Here is a 16,719-nt window from a genome sequence, read left to right as displayed (position 1 = left end):
CTTTTCACATATTTTACAGTCTGCAAATTATATTTGTCCCTGAGTTTCACCAAAAAATATTGTCTGTGGGTTTTCCCCTCCATTTTTCTTATTGTTTTTGAATGATTTCCAAGAAAAGAGAGGAGAATGCTTATTTCTACTGCCATTTTCACAGCATGTCACCACCATATTTTTTAAATGGCTACAATTCTTTTAAATGCACCATAACCAATCACCTATTAATAGACATTAAGGTTGTTTCCAGCATTTCACTGCTACAAGCAGTGCTGCAATGAAAATCCTTCTACATCTAACCTTCTCACACTCAAACACATATTTCTGTAGGATAATTTTCTACAAGTAGAATTTGGGGGTCAAGGGCAATGGCTGATTGAAGGATTTTTATGCCACTTCAGAATGTGGCAAAACAGCTCATTTTGCTAGAGCTGAAGCTACAGTGCCCCTTAAGGAAATTCCCTCAGCCCTTATTGTTGGGCTGTTGCGTTGCTTGGTGTATCCAGTCTGTGAAAAAACCAGTCCAGTCCAATTTGGATAGAAATATGTAATTACCAGGACTTTTCCAGTTGAAGCTTCCTGGTCTCAAAAAATTGTGTTCTTGTACTTCTGTTTTGTAGTCCTCCTTCATTACTGCATTCACTTCTTAAAGTTCAATGGCATAGGGACTTCCCTGGTGGTCCAGTGGGTAAGACTCCGCGCTCCCAATGCAGGGGGCCCGGATTCGATCCCTGGTCAGGGAACTAGATCCCGCATGCATGCCACAACTAAGAAGTCCGCATGCTGCTGCTAAGAGATTCCGCATGCCGCAAAGAAGATCTCTCGTACCCAAACTAAGACCCGGTGAGGCCAAAATAAATAAATCAATCAAAATAAATCAAAAAAAAAATTCAATGGCCTAATGTTTGGACAGGTTTCACCTGCTCTGTGGCAACATTTCCCGGCGAGTATTCTTTAGCTGTTGGAAACTCTTGCTAGTCTTTTCCTCTTTGACTTTAGTTTGATGCTGTATATTACTCGTTGCATGGGCCAGGTATTTGCCTGAGGCTCCTGCAGAAGGGGCCAGGGTAGCCTTCCAGGCTAGCTGGTTTTCCCCACCTCCATCAGCCACAGACACAGGCCTGCTTCTTATGACTACGGCCCATCATGTGATTCTTTGTGCAGCCCCACATGTAGGATTAAAGATGGCCACAAATTCTTTGCTGATCTATTCAGGGGTGGAATCTATTCCTCCCATCCTTCGAATCTGGGACGTCTTAGTAATTTGCTTGACAAATAGAATGTGGTGAAAGTGACATTGTGTAGCTTCCAAACTAGCTCATAATATGCCTCTCAGCTTTGGCCCAGGCCACTCGGAGGTATTGCTCTGGGGGAAGTCGGCTACCACAGAAGTCTGACTACCCTGAGACCACTATGCTCTGAGGAAACCCAAGCTGGCTGCATAGTGAGGCCGCGTGGAGGGAGAGGCCTGACAAACGGAGGCACCAGACGCGCGAGTGAAGGAGACTTCAGATGACTCATCCTTAGGCACCATCTGACAGCAATCGTATGAGGAGCCCCCAGCAAAAGCCACCAGCTGAGCCTGTCTCATCCCAGAACTGCGAAAGATAATAACTTGTTGTTCTAACTAAGTCACTAAGTTTGGGGACTTCCCCGGCGGTCCAGTGGTTAAGACTCCGTGCTTCCAACGCAGGGGGCACGGGTTCGATCCCTGGTTGGGGAACTAAGATCCCACATACCATGCGGCCGAAAAAAAGAAAAAATAAATAAGTCACTAAGTTCATTACACAGCAATGGATAACCGAAACACCCACCTCCACTGGTGGTGTGAACCTAGACGTTTGGTTTCTGCTTTCAGCGTTGCTCACCCAGTTCCCATAACTGCTTGAGGCTGCATCCTCCACCTTTAGGAGGTGTAGATATTTCTGGAGCTTTCTCACCTCTGTGCCCTCTGAGCCCTCCTGCATGTCACATTTCATCCCTCTTCCTTCACTTTCTTTTTTGGGATTTCTGCCTCATATCAGGCACTTTGGCAGCCTTTTCACATATTTTACAGTCTGCAAATTATATTTGTCCCTGAGTTTCACCAAAAAATATTGTCTGTGGGTTTTCCCCTCCATTTTTCTTATTGTTTTTGAATGATTTCCAAGAAAAGAGAGGAGAATGCTTATTTCTACTGCCATTTTCATAGCATGTCACCACCATATTTTTTAAATGGCTACAATTCTTTTAAATGCACCATAACCAATCACCTATTAATAGACATTAAGGTTGTTTCCAGCATTTCACTGCTACAAGCAGTGCTGCAATGAAAATCCTTCTACATCTAACCTTCTCACACTCAAACACATATTTCTGTAGGATAATTTTCTACAAGTAGAATTTGGGGGTCAAGGGCAATGGCTGATTGAAGGATTTTTATGCCACTTCAGAATGTGGCAAAACAGCTCATTTTGCTAGAGCTGAAGCTACAGTGCCCCTTAAGGAAATTCCCTCAGCCCTTATTGTTGGGCTGTTGCGTTGCTTGGTGTATCCAGTCTGTGAAAAAACCAGTCCAGTCCAATTTGGATAGAAATATGTAATTACCAGGACTTTTCCAGTTGAAGCTTCCTGGTCTCAAAAAGCAGGGTATGTAGAGAGGTAGGATGAAACAGAACAAGGAACACAACACAGCACCACAGTTAGGGGCAAAGAACCAGGCTGGGTGTCAATACCCAGACTCTCAGACCTGCGTGTGAATACCAATTCCACCAATCAACAGCTGTGCAAATTGGGCAGATCGCTTAACCTCTCTGACCCTTACTTTCCTAATCTGTAAAATAAGGATAGTAATAGTACCTACCTCATGAGGCTATTGTGAAGACTAAAAAAGAAATGTAATTGAAACCACTGTGTCTGTCCCATAGCATGTGCTCAACAGCTGTCAGCTATGGTTAATATAACACAAAAGATCCTCCTGCCTTCCAAATTTTATGGCATAGGGGCAGAGGAGACATGGAGAAAAGGATGAAGTTTAGCAGCTTCCAGGAAGAGATTTTCCCATTACCTGTAAAAGCATATTGCTGAGAACAAACAGAATGGATAAGGGAAGAGAGGGGAGGGAAGCGAGGCCAGGGCAAGAAGATTTCCTGAAGGAAACATCCACAGTAGGAGGTAGAACTCTGGGTTTCTGAGAAGGGGCAAGCGGGGATTAAATGGCTTAGTATCCAGGTTACAGGTGTGTTAATGGGCACTCTGCTCTTTCTATGGGCATGATCCGATCGATAGACATGTCACAAACCCTTGATCTTTTAACAGATACTGATTGATTACTCCTCACCCCCTTGGGCATAAGACAGATGTATAAAAACTTGTTGCACAGGATGTCTGAATGGGTGGTGTCCCTCGCGTTGTTCAGTGCACAGCTTGCACAACTGTACATGGCAGTCCTGCCTGGACTCCACCTCAAGCATTTTTTGCTTTGCATTGTGAACCATCATATGGACCACAAGGTTCCCGAGGGCGGGAACGTGGATTACATAATTTTTTATACTCCCACAAGTGCTTGGCACTCAGTTGATGATCAGTAATTCTCCCTGGGACTTCCCTGGTGGCACAGTGGTTAAGAATCCGCCTGCCAATGCAGGGGACATGGGTTCAATCCCTGGTCCAGGAAGATCCCACATGCCGCCAAGCCACTAAGCCCGTGCGCCACAACTACTGAGTCTGCGCTCTAGAGCCCGCGAGCCACAACTACTGAGCCCGCGTGCCACAACTACTGAAGCCCGCACGCCTAGAGCCCGTGCTCCGCAACAAGAGAAGCCACCGCAATGAGAAGCCCGCCCACCACAACGAAGAGTAGCCCCCGCTCACCACAACTAGAGAAAGCCTGCGCGCAGCAACGAAGACCCAACGCAGCCAAAAGTCAATAAATAAATTTTTAAAAACATAATAATTCTCCATTAGCAACTCTGTGAGGGGGCCTCTTCTGACCAGCCTTTTTGGGCCTGCCCCTGACCCTCCAGGCATACTCAGTCCAAGCTCCACACACCCCCATCGGCATCTAGTAAACCCCACTCGGCCCGCCCTCCCCTTGAGACCAGATCAATTCAAGCAACAGGAGGTCATTAATATCAGAACTCTCAGAGGGAAAGGAGCTTCAAGTTCTTGTCATTGAGGGCCACAGGATGTAGCCCTGTGACCTGCAGGATCCCAGAGAGCAGCCTCCTTGAGCGCACGCTGCAATGCGGGGATCCTATCCCAGCCCTTATCTATGCAGGATTCTAAAGGCCCTGGGGCCATTGTTGGAGAGCTCTTATTTTTGGGTGCTTCCTCATACCAAGCCACTCCCCACCCCCACAGAGTGGTTTGCACCCTGGTCCCCATCCTGTCCTCTGTAGTCCCACACAAAAAGCCTAATCTCATGTTTCAGCAAATATGAAACTATGAGACCCCACTCAGGCCTCTTGGGTTCCAGCCCAGCCTAGACGCAATTCTTCTGAAGGCTGCTCCCTGTCCTTCCTCTGAAGGTGCTTTTATCCCTAGGCTGGGGTGGGAGGAAGGAGGCCCGGGACGCCACACACACCAGGCGCCTGCCTCTGTCCACTGTCACCCGCTCAGCCAGAGCCTGGCTCCCAGACAGGCGCAGAGCCAAAGTAGAGCAGTCAGCACATCGGAAAGAAAAGGCTGTGCATTCCCGCTTCCTTCTCGGCAAGTTTCCCAAGCAACGGGGCTCCTCGGGCTGCCGGCCAAAGAGCCTGGGCAGAAATAAATCTCCCCAGTCAGGGCTCCTTCAGGGCTGCCCTTTGGCGAAAGTGCCCCCAGTCTTCCTGAGAGCCCCTCAGCCATCGCAGCAGGCTCTTCCCTGGAGTTAGGTGTAGTGGGGAGCATGTTCCTCCCCCAGGATCCGTGCCGTCAGGTTTGGGGATAGGACCAAGTTTTCCCAGCACAAGTGAGAAGGACACAGGCACCTCTCATCTTCCAGGACAAGGGTCATGGACATATCTTCTCCTGGAAGCCAGCAACTCACCTGCCCCTACCCTGTCCCACACCCCCCTTTCCAGGAAGGAAAGGTAAAACTCAACTCTTGTCACTCCCTGGGGTTTGGGGGCAGATGCAGGTGACCGCCTGGGCATGGGGAGACACCTTCCCCTGAATGAGAAACTGAGGCCTCAGGGGTTGAGCAGAGAACGAGAGAGGCTGGACCTGGATTGGTCCCAAGAAACAGAATGCCTGTGGGCGTGCTCAGCGGGGGGGATGGGGGGCATATAAGCCCTCCTGTCCCAGAAGCAGACAAGAGGTGAGGGAGGGGTGTGAGTGACACCCAGGAAGACAGCAGAGGCTGAGGAGCTCAGGAGAGGCCGGAACAGCCCTGCAGATAAGGCTCTGGGTTTTCTCTCCTTTGGGGCCAAAGCCAGAGAAAGCACAGCCAGTTGCATAATCCTTCTATTTGCTCAGATCTACATTTTGTCCTGAAGCTCCCTGCCCTGGGAGGTGATTGAGGAAGGCACCCAGCAAGGACTGGGCAGGGAGTCAGCAGGCGAGCAAAGGAGCGTGCCGGGTCTTCAGCCTTTTTTCCACCGCTGCCGCCCGGGAGGATGGAGGCCCTCAATGAGTCTGCCCGGTTCAACTTCTCCCTGCCGCACAACTTCGGCAAGCGGCCCACCGACTGGGCACTGAGCGTCATCCTGGTGATCATACTGTTAACCATCATGCTCTCACTGGGCTGCACCATGGAGTTCAGCAAGATCAAGGTGCACTTCCGGAAACCTAAGGGGCTGGCCATCGCCCTGATGGCGCAGTACGGCATCATGCCCCTCACTGCCTTTGCACTGGGCAAGGTCTTCCAGCTGAACAACGTCGAGGCACTGGCCATCCTGATCTGCGGCTGCTCGCCGGGGGGGAACCTCTCCAACGTCTTCACTCTGGCCATAAAAGGAGACATGAACCTCAGGTAGGACGGGGGGGTGAAGAAGGAGCAATCTGGGGACAGCGGCTGCATGGGAGATCACAATCAAGGCGAAGAGGAGGGCTAAAGCCAGAAGCGTGAGTGAGTGGGGGCTGGGTAGGTGTTAGGGCAGGGTGTGGCAGGCATTGATTGTCAAGAGCTCATGCTGGGCTGGGGACAGGACCTGGGGTACATCTTGGTTTAAGCACCAAGCCAAAGGGGCCCAGCTGCTCCAGGGGCACCCTGGAGAGCCCCCTTACTCCCAGAGTTGTCTCGAATGGGGCACAAGGATTGTCTTGAAGGAATACTGTACTGACTTAAAGCAAAGGGACCTCTGGAGAAGTTTTACCTGTCTGCCAGGCGGGGCAAGTTGTCTGCTTTGAATCCAGAGATATGAAAGAGAGTGCAGATTAGTTTCAAAGATCTCCAGGGAGATCAAGGTGGCTCGGAACCAAAGAGCACCTCCAATTCCTGCAGAGCAGGAAGGAACTTCCAAAGATTCCCCCCAGCTGTCTGGGCTGTCTTCCCCATCTGCCCATCAGACGCAGGAATACTTCGAAGCAAAGACACAGCCAGGTAGATCCTAGAGTTTCCCAGGACCAGGTCGGGGTCCCAACTCAGGATGGGCCTCGCCTCGGCCAAAGTGGTAGGAGGGAAACAGCAGCATCCGCACCCAGCTCATCACAGCAGAAGTCAGCGAGGGCTCCCTCCTGCAGCGGCTGGCTGAACACCCCTCCTTCCAAACAGGTGGGACTCTGGTCTGGAATGCCTCCCAGGGTGAGGCCACGTCAGGCCTGCTCCAGCTGCAACAGCAGCCCCTGCTGGCTAAAGAAAACTCACCAGCATAAAAGCTCTTGCTTTTTTTTTTTTTTTTTTTTTTTTTGCTTTGCGCGGGCCTGTCACTGTTGTTGCCTCTCCCGTTGCGGTACGCGCCGGCTCAGCAGCCATGGCTCACGGTCCCAGCCGCTCCGCGGCCCCTTCCCGGACTGGGGCGCGCAGGCGGACTCTCAACCACTGCGCCACCAGGGAAACCCCGTGCTCTTGCTTTTATCTAAGCCTCTGTCTCAAGCCGGTCTCTTCTGGTTTGATCCACTATTCCATGCCGGGCAGGGCAGTAAATTCAGACAGTCCATCTGCTTGTGCCTGTCAGTGTCCTGTCCCTGGCTGCACTTTACTAAGGAAATTAGCCAGGTACGGAAGCCTCCTCCTGGTGATGCCAAGCGATGCCGGGGTCGATTATTAGATGAAAAAATGAGGGCTTCCCTGGTGGCGCAGTGGTTGAGAGTCCGCCTGCCGATGCGGGGGACGCGGGTTCGTGCCCCGGTCCGGGAGGATCCCACATGCCGCGGAGCGGCTGGGCCCATGAACCGTGGCCGCTGAGCCTGCGCGTCCGGAGCCTGTGCTCCACAACGGGAGAGGCCACAACAGTGAGAGGCCCGCATACCGCAAAAAAAAAAAAAAAAAAAATGATAGTGATCATTGGGGGTTCCCTGGACCTGCCATCTGAGAAGCTCTGGACTCTCTACCCATATGATTTGACCCTTACTGAGGTGGTCGATGGAGAGAGAGCTTGGCTTGTACAGTCTCCCATGGGAACATATCCATGTTCGACCACCTCACTGTGAGGAAATTCTTCCCTCTATCTAATCCAAGTCCTTCCTGCTGCAAAACAAGCTCCTGGTCTTGATCTAGCCTGTGGACAAGGCCCGTTGCAACCTCTGTGTCTTGGCCCGTTGCAGCCTCTGTGTCTTGGACAGAGAAACCTGGACTATACCTTAATTCTGATGTAGAAGGGTTGCAGGTCAGGAAAGGGGTACTCAGGGCTTCGTGGCTCTGTAGAAGCAGCAGCGCTGGGTGGGACAGCGTAAGATATCATGGGGGAGCCTCTAAGTGTGAGTGACCAGATGTCCCAGCATTTTGAGCCAGTGGGTGCCAATGAGGTCTCTTCTGAAACACCTGCGTTTCTGAGGCTCTAGGCCTCCACCGGCAGAGCCTCCAGTGACTCATGCTCTCCTGCTAGGCCTCCTGGTCTGGGCACCCGGGAACTGTCACTTCCACCTAGACCCTCAAGAGACAATGCTCTGCCGGGACGGCCACCTTCTACCATAAAGCCCCTACCTGCAGACAAACCTCCCCCACACGTTAAACCAGGCTTCTGACCCCACTGGAGGAGCGTGAATCTCATCCTCCACCATCACGTGCTGCCAGACCTCAAATTCCAAATTGAGTTCTTCATCTGGGACAACTTGTTACATGTATTATAATAATGATAATGGTGCTGATAATAAAAGACGGCCAGGCACTGGGCCAAGCACTTTACATGGGATCCTCATACAGCTTCCCATGAGGAGGTGCTGTAAAGAGCCCCATTCTAGAGATGAGGAAACTGAGACTTAGAGAGGTTTAACACATTTGTCTGAAGGCTCCAAAGCCTGTGCTTTTACTCATGTATCTTCAGGGTCGGGTGTGTACATAAATGAACTGAGTGGCTGGAGGGTGACCGCCAGCCTCGGAGACACGGGCCGCCCTACACGGGGCAGATGCCATGCATCTCTGCCGTGGGTGTTGTGGGAACGGGGGCTCAGTGCCTGCACAGCTCCCTGCTTTTCAGGAGAAGATGGAGTCCCCCTTTTTATGTGAAATCTCCAAATTTTTAATTATTGGTAACTCGTTCCAAATTTTTAAAACACTGTGCAAGCCAAACAGTACATGACAGAGGCCCAGATGTTACACAGAAGCTATGGGTTTGAGATCTGTGTACAACACCACACGATTTCCCATCTAGAGCAGAAAGGAACGTTAGGACACCTATTCCACTTTACACGTGAGGAAGCGGAAGTCCAGAGACTTTCCAGAGGCTTCCCGAGAATCTGTGGGCCAGTTGTGTCTGGAGCCACTCCTGGGCTCTCTCTTCGCAGTCATTCTGCCTCACAGCTGGAGTGAGGCTGGGGAAGCCGCCGTCACAGGGCGTCGGGCACATTCAAGGAGGCTGGGCCGCCAGGTGGACCACCTCTCAAGGCAGCCAGGCCCAGCAGCTCCTTCCTCAAGGATGCTGCTAGACATGCTCCAAAAAAGGCAGGTGACCCACAAGAGAAAGTGCCCTCATCGGGGACAGAGGAGAGGGTGCCAGAGGGGACTGGGCCCCTTGGATGGCCACCTCTACCTCAAGTTCACCTTCTCCCCTCCAGCCAGCTCACAGCTGAGACCAGAGCCAATGGCTGAGGGGACAACCCAAGGATTCCCACAGCTCTCCCCACCATGACAGAGGAAGACTAAGCAGGAGGAGACAGAAGCTACCCGGGTTCCCAGAAGTTTCCCACTTCACCACAGAGTCTCTAATGGGTCCCCTCACAACTCTCTCAGCTTCCGCCTCCAGTGCCTCTATTGACAGGAGTTCAAAAACTGTTCCTCAAGCAGGGTGTACCGATGCCCCAAAGCAGGCTGTATGCAGTGCTCTGAGAACTTAAGCAGGAAGGGTAAAGAAAAAACCAAATGTGCTCCGTTCTCCCTGGTCCCTGGACCCCTGAGAAGCATCCAGGTCCACAATGTTACTATGGAACAGATTCCAATCTCAGAGCTAGAGTCAGGAAGTTGCCTCCCATCCCTGTCCTTCAGGGTAACAGGATCATGACAGTCACAGACACCAGAAAGTTAGGACCAGTGCCCAGCACTCGCACATGCAGAGGGGGCTCGGGGGTCTGGGAGCATGGCTCCCACACACCTCAGTGCATGAGGCTCACCAAGTCTCAGAGCACATTCCAAAGCTCCCGACATGCCAAGCCAAAGTAAGCATGACTCCTCTGTTCAAGGACAGCAGAACAAGCACACAAGTTTTGTGTGGCTTTTCTCCTAAGAAGAAATCAATAGCTAGCACTGTAGCCCCGTGTGCCCTTCCCAATCTCATTCCCCTCTACCCACCCCGAAGGGAGAACCTCCCAGGATTTGACTTTCAGCACTTCCACAGACCCTTTTACACTATTACTACATATGTATATATCCATCAACAAGATACACTGTTGCATTTACATGGTTTTAAATTTTATATAAATGGTATCATACTGCCCATATCATTTGACAGCTTGCTTTTTTGAGATAATAGGTATATAAATAAAAGAGCTACTTCATGCATTTGAACTGCAGTATAGTTTGCTTGCATTTATCCATTCTCCTGTTGTCAGACATTTACATGGATTTCATGTTTTGTTGCATGAGCAAGTCCTGTGCATGCTCCCCCTGTGCTCACACGTGAGAGCATATATAATGAACACAGGAGTGCTGGGTCTTGAGGTTCACATACCTTCAACTAACAAGTCTCCAAAGTAGTTATTCCACTTCACACTTCCCAGGGCAGTGTATGAAGATCCCTGTTGTTCCGTGCCTTCATCTGTATTCGGAATTGTCAGACTTCTAAATGTTGTCATCTGGTGAGACTGAAATGAGTCACGGTGGTTTTAAATTTAATTTCATGGGAGGTCTAGCAACTTTTCAAATACTGTTGGCCATTTGGGTGTCCTCTTCTGAAAATAATGCCCTTTGCCTATTTTTCTATGGGACTGTGGTGTTTTCTTCTCATTAATTTACAGTTATTTGTTGTTTTTACATGTTGCAACAATCTACTCACAGTTTTGGGGTTATCCTTACGTTTTGATAATGATGTCTTATAAAACAGAATGCTTATTTTAACTTAACCAACTATATGAATATTTTTCCTTGACAGTTTATGTTTTGGGGCTTTCTTTAAGAAATCCTTTACTGCCTTGAAGGTCATAAAGATATTCACCTATGTTTGAAAAGTTTCACAGTTTTGCTTTTCACATGGAGATCTTTGATCAACCTAGAATTTATTATTATGTATGCTGTGATCTAATTTTATCTTTTCCATGTGAATAGAGAAAATTCCCAGGACCACTGAGTGAATTTTTCTCCATCAATTTTTAATTCCATCTCTCTCGTTGACCAAATTCGCAAATAAGCATGAGTTTGTGTCTGGGATCTCTCTTCTGTTCTATTGTTCTATGTCTCTATCCTTGAGCCAATATCACACTTTCTTAATTACAGCCTTTTAATAAATCTTGATATCTGAAAGTTGCCCTACCTTGTTGTTCTTGAAAATTACATTAACTATTCTTGGCCCTTTACTCTTTCACTTGAATTTTGGGATTAAGTCTCATGTCTACAAAAACTATTTCTGGAATTTCAGTTAAATTTGCATTAAATTTATGGATAAATTTAGAGGTTATCTTTATAATACTGAATCTTCCCATCCATGAAAATGGTACAGATTTTCTTTTATTAATCATTATTTTATACCTATGAAGTTTTATAACTTCTTTCATAAAGATCTTGCATATCTCTTTTAGATTTATTTCTAAATATTTTATAGTTTTTATGAATATTATAAATAGTATCTTTTTTAAAAATTCATTTGCTAATTATTTTTGTAGTATATCAGAACTCAATTTTTTATTGCTAATGTAATCAAAATTTCATGGATTCTCTTATTTACTAGTTATAATGGAAATTCACTTGGATTTCCTCTGTGGACAGTCCTATCATTGGCATATAATTTTAGTTTCTTCCTTTCCCATCCATATGTTTTTTTCTACTTCTTGGTTTGCTGTGCTAGCAAAGACCTATATAGTATAATTTACAATAGGTGATGTGATGGGAACAGGTATCCTGCTTTATTCCTCTAACTTTTCACCATTAGGTTTACTATTTCCTGTAGATTTTTGACAGATAACCCTTTTCAGGTTAAGGAATTTCCATTCTGTTGCTAGTGTGCTAATTTTTATCATGCATGAACATTGAATTTTGTTGAATGGCACTTTTCTGCATCTATGATACCATTTTTTTCTTTAATCTGATAATACAGTGATATATATCAGTAGATTGTCTAATGTTAAACCATTTTTATATTGCTGGGATAAACCCATTTTGTTCATTGTACTATTTTTTAAAGGCATGGCTGGATTCATTTGGTAACATTTTATTTATGACTTTTGCTTCTGTGTTCATAAATGAGACTGGACCCTAATTTTCCTTTCTCATAATGTGATTTTCTACCTTTGGTTGTAAAACTTTATTGAGACATGTTTCCACTTTTTTTGCTCTCTATATAATGCTGAGGCTATCTGTACTTTGAATGTTTAGTAGAACTCTACTGTAAAACCGTATGTACATCGTGTGGGGTTTGGATGACAGGTTTCAAACTACTGATTAAATGTCTTTAGTGATTCTAAGTTGATTCAGATTTTCAGCTTCATTTTGAGTTAGTTTTTGTAGATTATATTTCCCAGGAAATTGTCCATTCAATCTGAATAGAAAAATGAAAGTATAAGACTGTCCTTGATTTCTTCTATGACTCTCTAAAATCTTTATTGTATCTGAAGTTATGTTTCCTTTTGCATTCATAATAACATCAATTTGTGCCCTCTTTCCTTTTTCTTGGTTAGTCTCGCCAGCAGTGTCTATTTTATTAGACTTTGCAAAGAACTTGCTCTTGGTTTAATTGATTCTCACAGTTAATTTATATAATTTTTAAAGTTTACTCTCTCGTCTTTAATATTTTCTTTGTCCTGCTTTCATTAGGTTTACTATGTTTTTCTTTTCAATTCTTGAGTGAAATGCTTAGCTCATTAATTTTTAATCTTTCTTTTCCTATATAAACATTTCAGGCTATAAATTTTCCTCTAAGAATTAATTTAGCTGCTCCCTAGATTTTTAAATTTATTTTTTGAGGTATAATTTATATACCATAAAATTCACCTTTTTAAAGTATATAAGTCAGTAGTTTATAGTATATTCACAAGGTTGTTCAACTACCACCAGTATCTAATTCCAGAACATTTTAATCATCCCCAAATGAAACCCTATACCCATTAGCAGTCAGTCACTCCCATTCCTCTCTCACTCCAGCCCCTGGCAACCACTAATCTACTTTCTGTCTCTACAGATTTCAGGTAAATGGAATCATATAAAATCTAGCCTTTTATGTTTCTGATTCTTTCACTTACAATAATGTTTTCAAGGTTCATCTTTGTGATAGTATACAGCAGTACTTCATTGCTTTTTATAGCTGAAGAATATTCAATTACATGAATACACCATATTTTGCTTATCCGTGGATATTTTGTTTTCCATTTTTTAGCTATTATAAATAATGCTGCTATGAACGTTTGTATACAAGTATTTGTGTAAACATATGCTGTCAATTCTTGTGGGTATATACCTAGGAGTAGAGTCGCTGGGACATAACTCTGTGTTCTTGATGGCTATACTCTGGACCCTTTGGACTAGGATGTAGTTGATATTCATTTAAGCCATATTTGACCTCTGTGGAAACAATGAATAGGTGTAGATAGTGAATAGGGCTATAGGGAGGAGGGACACACACTTAGTGTGGTTTTCCTGGGGTCCTGTCAAGCCCTCATCCCCAACCTTCCCACTAGAATGGAAGCCAGAGCATATATTGTAAGGTGAATGTCTACAAATCCAAGAAGGTTCCCTAGCAGCTTCTTCTCTCAGTTGGTCTTTCCGGAGGGCCTCTTCCTACACAGGGTCCTGGGATTAACATGTATGAGATTCCAAATGGAGATGGTAATAGGACATTTAGGACAGTTAGGATACAGATTAGAGCTGGGACGATATACTATTTTTCAGGATCTGAGACTCACACTCAATTTATCTTAAATAATGTTAAGGATAAACCATAAAGTAAAGAACATGAGAATATCGGTGTTGGGGACTAGAATATTATTCAAGATAAAAAACAGGTCTGATGACCAGATTATCTTGTCACTTACTCAACAATGGGTAACTACTGCTGCCTTCTCTACTGCTCCACCATTGTGGTCCTTCCATTATTCTGTTTTTACTGCTTTGCTGCTATTTTTTACAGTCCTCCTAATCATGGCCTCTGTTTACCGCTTTTTCTTTGCATGTTTTTTGGATTTTGCCTGACCATGCCTCCCATGCCTCTCCAAAACCAAGTGCTCTATCACTGTGTACACATTCAAACTCCCCAAGTGAGAAAATGCTCTTGATGTACTTAATCCTTGTTATCTTAGTTAGACAGAATCACTATGTCCAGCCATCCCTAGGCTCTAAGGCAGGCACTTAGCAACTCAGTAGGTCAGGTGTTATTCTATGTTCCAATGGGCTATAGCCAGAGTGATGGGATCACACAGCTTTCTTCAAAATGGGCTGTGCTATGTCAAGTATAGAGAGCAAAAAGAGTTCTACTACAGAGGAGATCAGAATGGCTCCTTCCACAGTGAAGCACACAGGGACTGAAGCAGTTGGATAGACCTGGGTTCAAATCCTGCCTCAGCCTTCCTATCTGTGTGATCCTGGGCAAGTCACAACTCTTCAAGTCCCCAGCTTCCTCATTAGCCAAAAGGAGATAGTATGCTTACCTCCTAAGCTACTGGGAAAAGGAAATAAAGCAATGTATGTAAGGTTCTTAGCACAATGCCTGGCACAAAGCAGGCACTCCACAAAATAGTCTGTACAGGCATACCTTGGAGATACTGCAGGTTCAATTCCAGACCACTGCAATAAAGCAGAATATCACAAAGTGAGTCACATGGATTTTTTGGTTTCCCAGGGCATATAAAAGTTATGTTTAAACTATACTGTGGTCTACTGAGTATGCAATAGCATTGTGTCTAAAAAATTTACATACCTTAATTTAAAAATACTTTATTGCTAAAAAATGCTAACCATCATCTGAGCCTTCAACAAGTTGTAGTTTTTCCTGGTAGAGGGTTTTGCCTCCATGCTGATGGCTGCTGACTGATCAGGGTCGTGGATGCTGAAGGCTGGGGTGGCCATGGCCATTTCTAAAAATAAGACAAGACTGAATCTTCCTTTCACGAATGATTTTGCCGTTTGATAGCATTTTACCCAGAGTAGGACTTCTTTCAAAATTGAAGTCAATCCTTTCAAACCCTGCCACCACTTTATCTACTAAGTTTATGTAATATTCTAAATGCTTTGTTGTCATTTCCACAATCTTCACAGCATCTTCACCAGGAGTAGATTCCTTCTCAAGAAACCACTTTCTTTGCTCATCCGTAAGAAGCACTCCTCAGCCATTCAAGTTTTTATCAGGAGATGGCAGCAATTCAGTCCCCCATCTTCAGGCGCCACTTTTAGCTCTCGCACTATTTTCGCCACATCTGCAGTTACTTCCTCCACTGAACTGCTCAAAGTCATCCCTGAGGGTTGAAATCAACTTCTTTTAAACTCCTGTTAATGTTGATATTTTGACCTCTTTCCACGAATCACAAATGTTCTTAATGGCATCTAGAATAGTGAATCCTTTCCAGAAGGTTTTCAACTAACTTTGCACAGATCCATCAGAGGAATCACTATCTATGGCAGCTATAGCCTTACAAAATGTATTTCTTAAATGGTAAGACTTGAAAGCCAAAATTACTCCTCAATCCATGGGCTGCAGAATGGATTTTGTATTAGCAGGCATGAAACAACATGAATCTCTGTACATCTTGAATGACCAGGTGCATTGTCAATAAGCAGTAACATTTTGAAAGGAATCTTTTTTCTGAGCAGTAGGTCTCAACAGTGAACTTGAAGTATTCAGTAAACCAAGTTGTAAACAGATGTGCTGTCATCCAGGATTTGTTTCTCCATTTATAGAGCACAGAGTAGATTTAGCATAATTCTTAAGGGCCCTAGGATTTTTGGAATAAGCATTGGCTTCAACTTAAAGTCACCAGTTGCATTAGCCCCTAACAAGAGAATCAGCCTGTCCTTTGAAGCTTTGAAGCCAGGCATCGACTTCTCCTCTCTAGCTATGAAAGTCCTAGATGGCACCTTCTTCCAGTAGAACACTGTTTCATCTACACTGAAAATCTGTTGTTTAGTGGAGCCACCTTCATTGATGATCTTAGCTAGATCTTCTGGATAACTTGCAGCTTCTACATCAGCACTTGCTGCTTCACCTCGCACTTTCATGTTGTGGAGATGATGTCTTTCCTTAAACCTCATGAACCAACCTCTGCTAGCTTCAAACTTTTATTCTGCAGGTTCCTCACCTCTCTCAGCCTTCCCAGAATTGAAGAGTTCGAGCCTTGCTCTGGATTAGTCTTTGGCTTAAGTGTATGTTGTGGCTGGTTTGATCTTCTCTCCAGACCACTCAAACTTTCTCCATATCAGCACTAAAGCTTTTTTGCTTTCTTATCATTCGAGTGTTCACTGGGGTAGCACTTTTAATTTCCTTCAAGAACTTTTCCTTTGCATTTACAACTTGGCTAAATGTTTGGGGAAAGAGGCCTAGCTTTCAGTCTATCTGGGCTTTCCACAGGCCTTCCTCACTAAGTGTAATCATTTCTAGCTTTTGATTTAAAAACATGAGAGACGTGTGACTCTTCCTTTCACTTGAACACTTAGAGACCATTGTAGGGTTAGTAACTGGTCTAATTTCAATATTGTTGTGTCTCAGGGAATAGGGAGGCCCCAGGAGAGAGAGAGAAGGGGGAACAGCCAGTCGGTGGAGCAATCAGAACACACACCACATTTATATCCTTTGAGTTCACCGTCTTACATGGGCGTGATTCGCAGTGCCCCGAAACAATTACAATAGTAACATCAAAAATCACCATAACAGGGCTTCCCTGGTGGCGCAGTGGTTGAGAGTCCGCCTGCCGATGCAGGGGACACGGGTTCGTGCCCCAGTCCGGGAAGATCCCACATGCCGCGGAGCGGCTGGGCCCGTGAGCCATGGCCGCTGAGCCTGCGCGTCCGGAGCCTGTGCTCTGCAACGGGTGAGGCCA

General features: G+C 45.8%; 1 protein-coding gene and 1 long non-coding RNA gene across 3 annotated transcripts in view; one reads left to right on the top strand and one right to left on the bottom strand.

The window, feature by feature from the left end:
• Positions 1 to 619: 619 nt before the first annotated feature.
• SLC10A1 (solute carrier family 10 member 1) overlaps positions 620 to 16,719 on the top strand; it is a 27,945-nt gene continuing 11,845 nt past the window's right edge. The window contains exon 1 of the mRNA XM_007113251.3: positions 620 to 5,926. Coding sequence (XP_007113313.1) covers positions 5,571 to 5,926 — 356 coding nt within the window. The 5' untranslated portion in view covers positions 620 to 5,570. The remainder of the gene's footprint in view (positions 5,927 to 16,719) is intronic.
• On the bottom strand, positions 5,822 to 16,702 carry LOC129392565 (uncharacterized). 2 transcript variants are annotated; one of them, XR_008618694.1, is made up of 4 exons: positions 16,546 to 16,702; positions 14,442 to 14,473; positions 10,218 to 10,350; positions 5,822 to 5,897 (listed from the first exon to the last, which is right to left on the bottom strand). It is a non-coding gene; the product is annotated as an uncharacterized lncRNA (long non-coding RNA). The 2 variants fall into 2 exon arrangements; XR_008618693.1 differs by lacking the exon at positions 16,546 to 16,702 and having other exon boundaries at positions 14,442 to 15,015.

Source organism: Physeter macrocephalus, chromosome 11, assembly GCF_002837175.3.
Source record: "Physeter macrocephalus isolate SW-GA chromosome 11, ASM283717v5, whole genome shotgun sequence".
Classification (NCBI taxonomy): Eukaryota; Metazoa; Chordata; class Mammalia; order Artiodactyla; family Physeteridae; genus Physeter; species Physeter macrocephalus.
The sequence above is the reverse complement of the archived record's forward strand: the minus strand, read 5'-3'. Positions and strand labels throughout refer to the sequence as shown.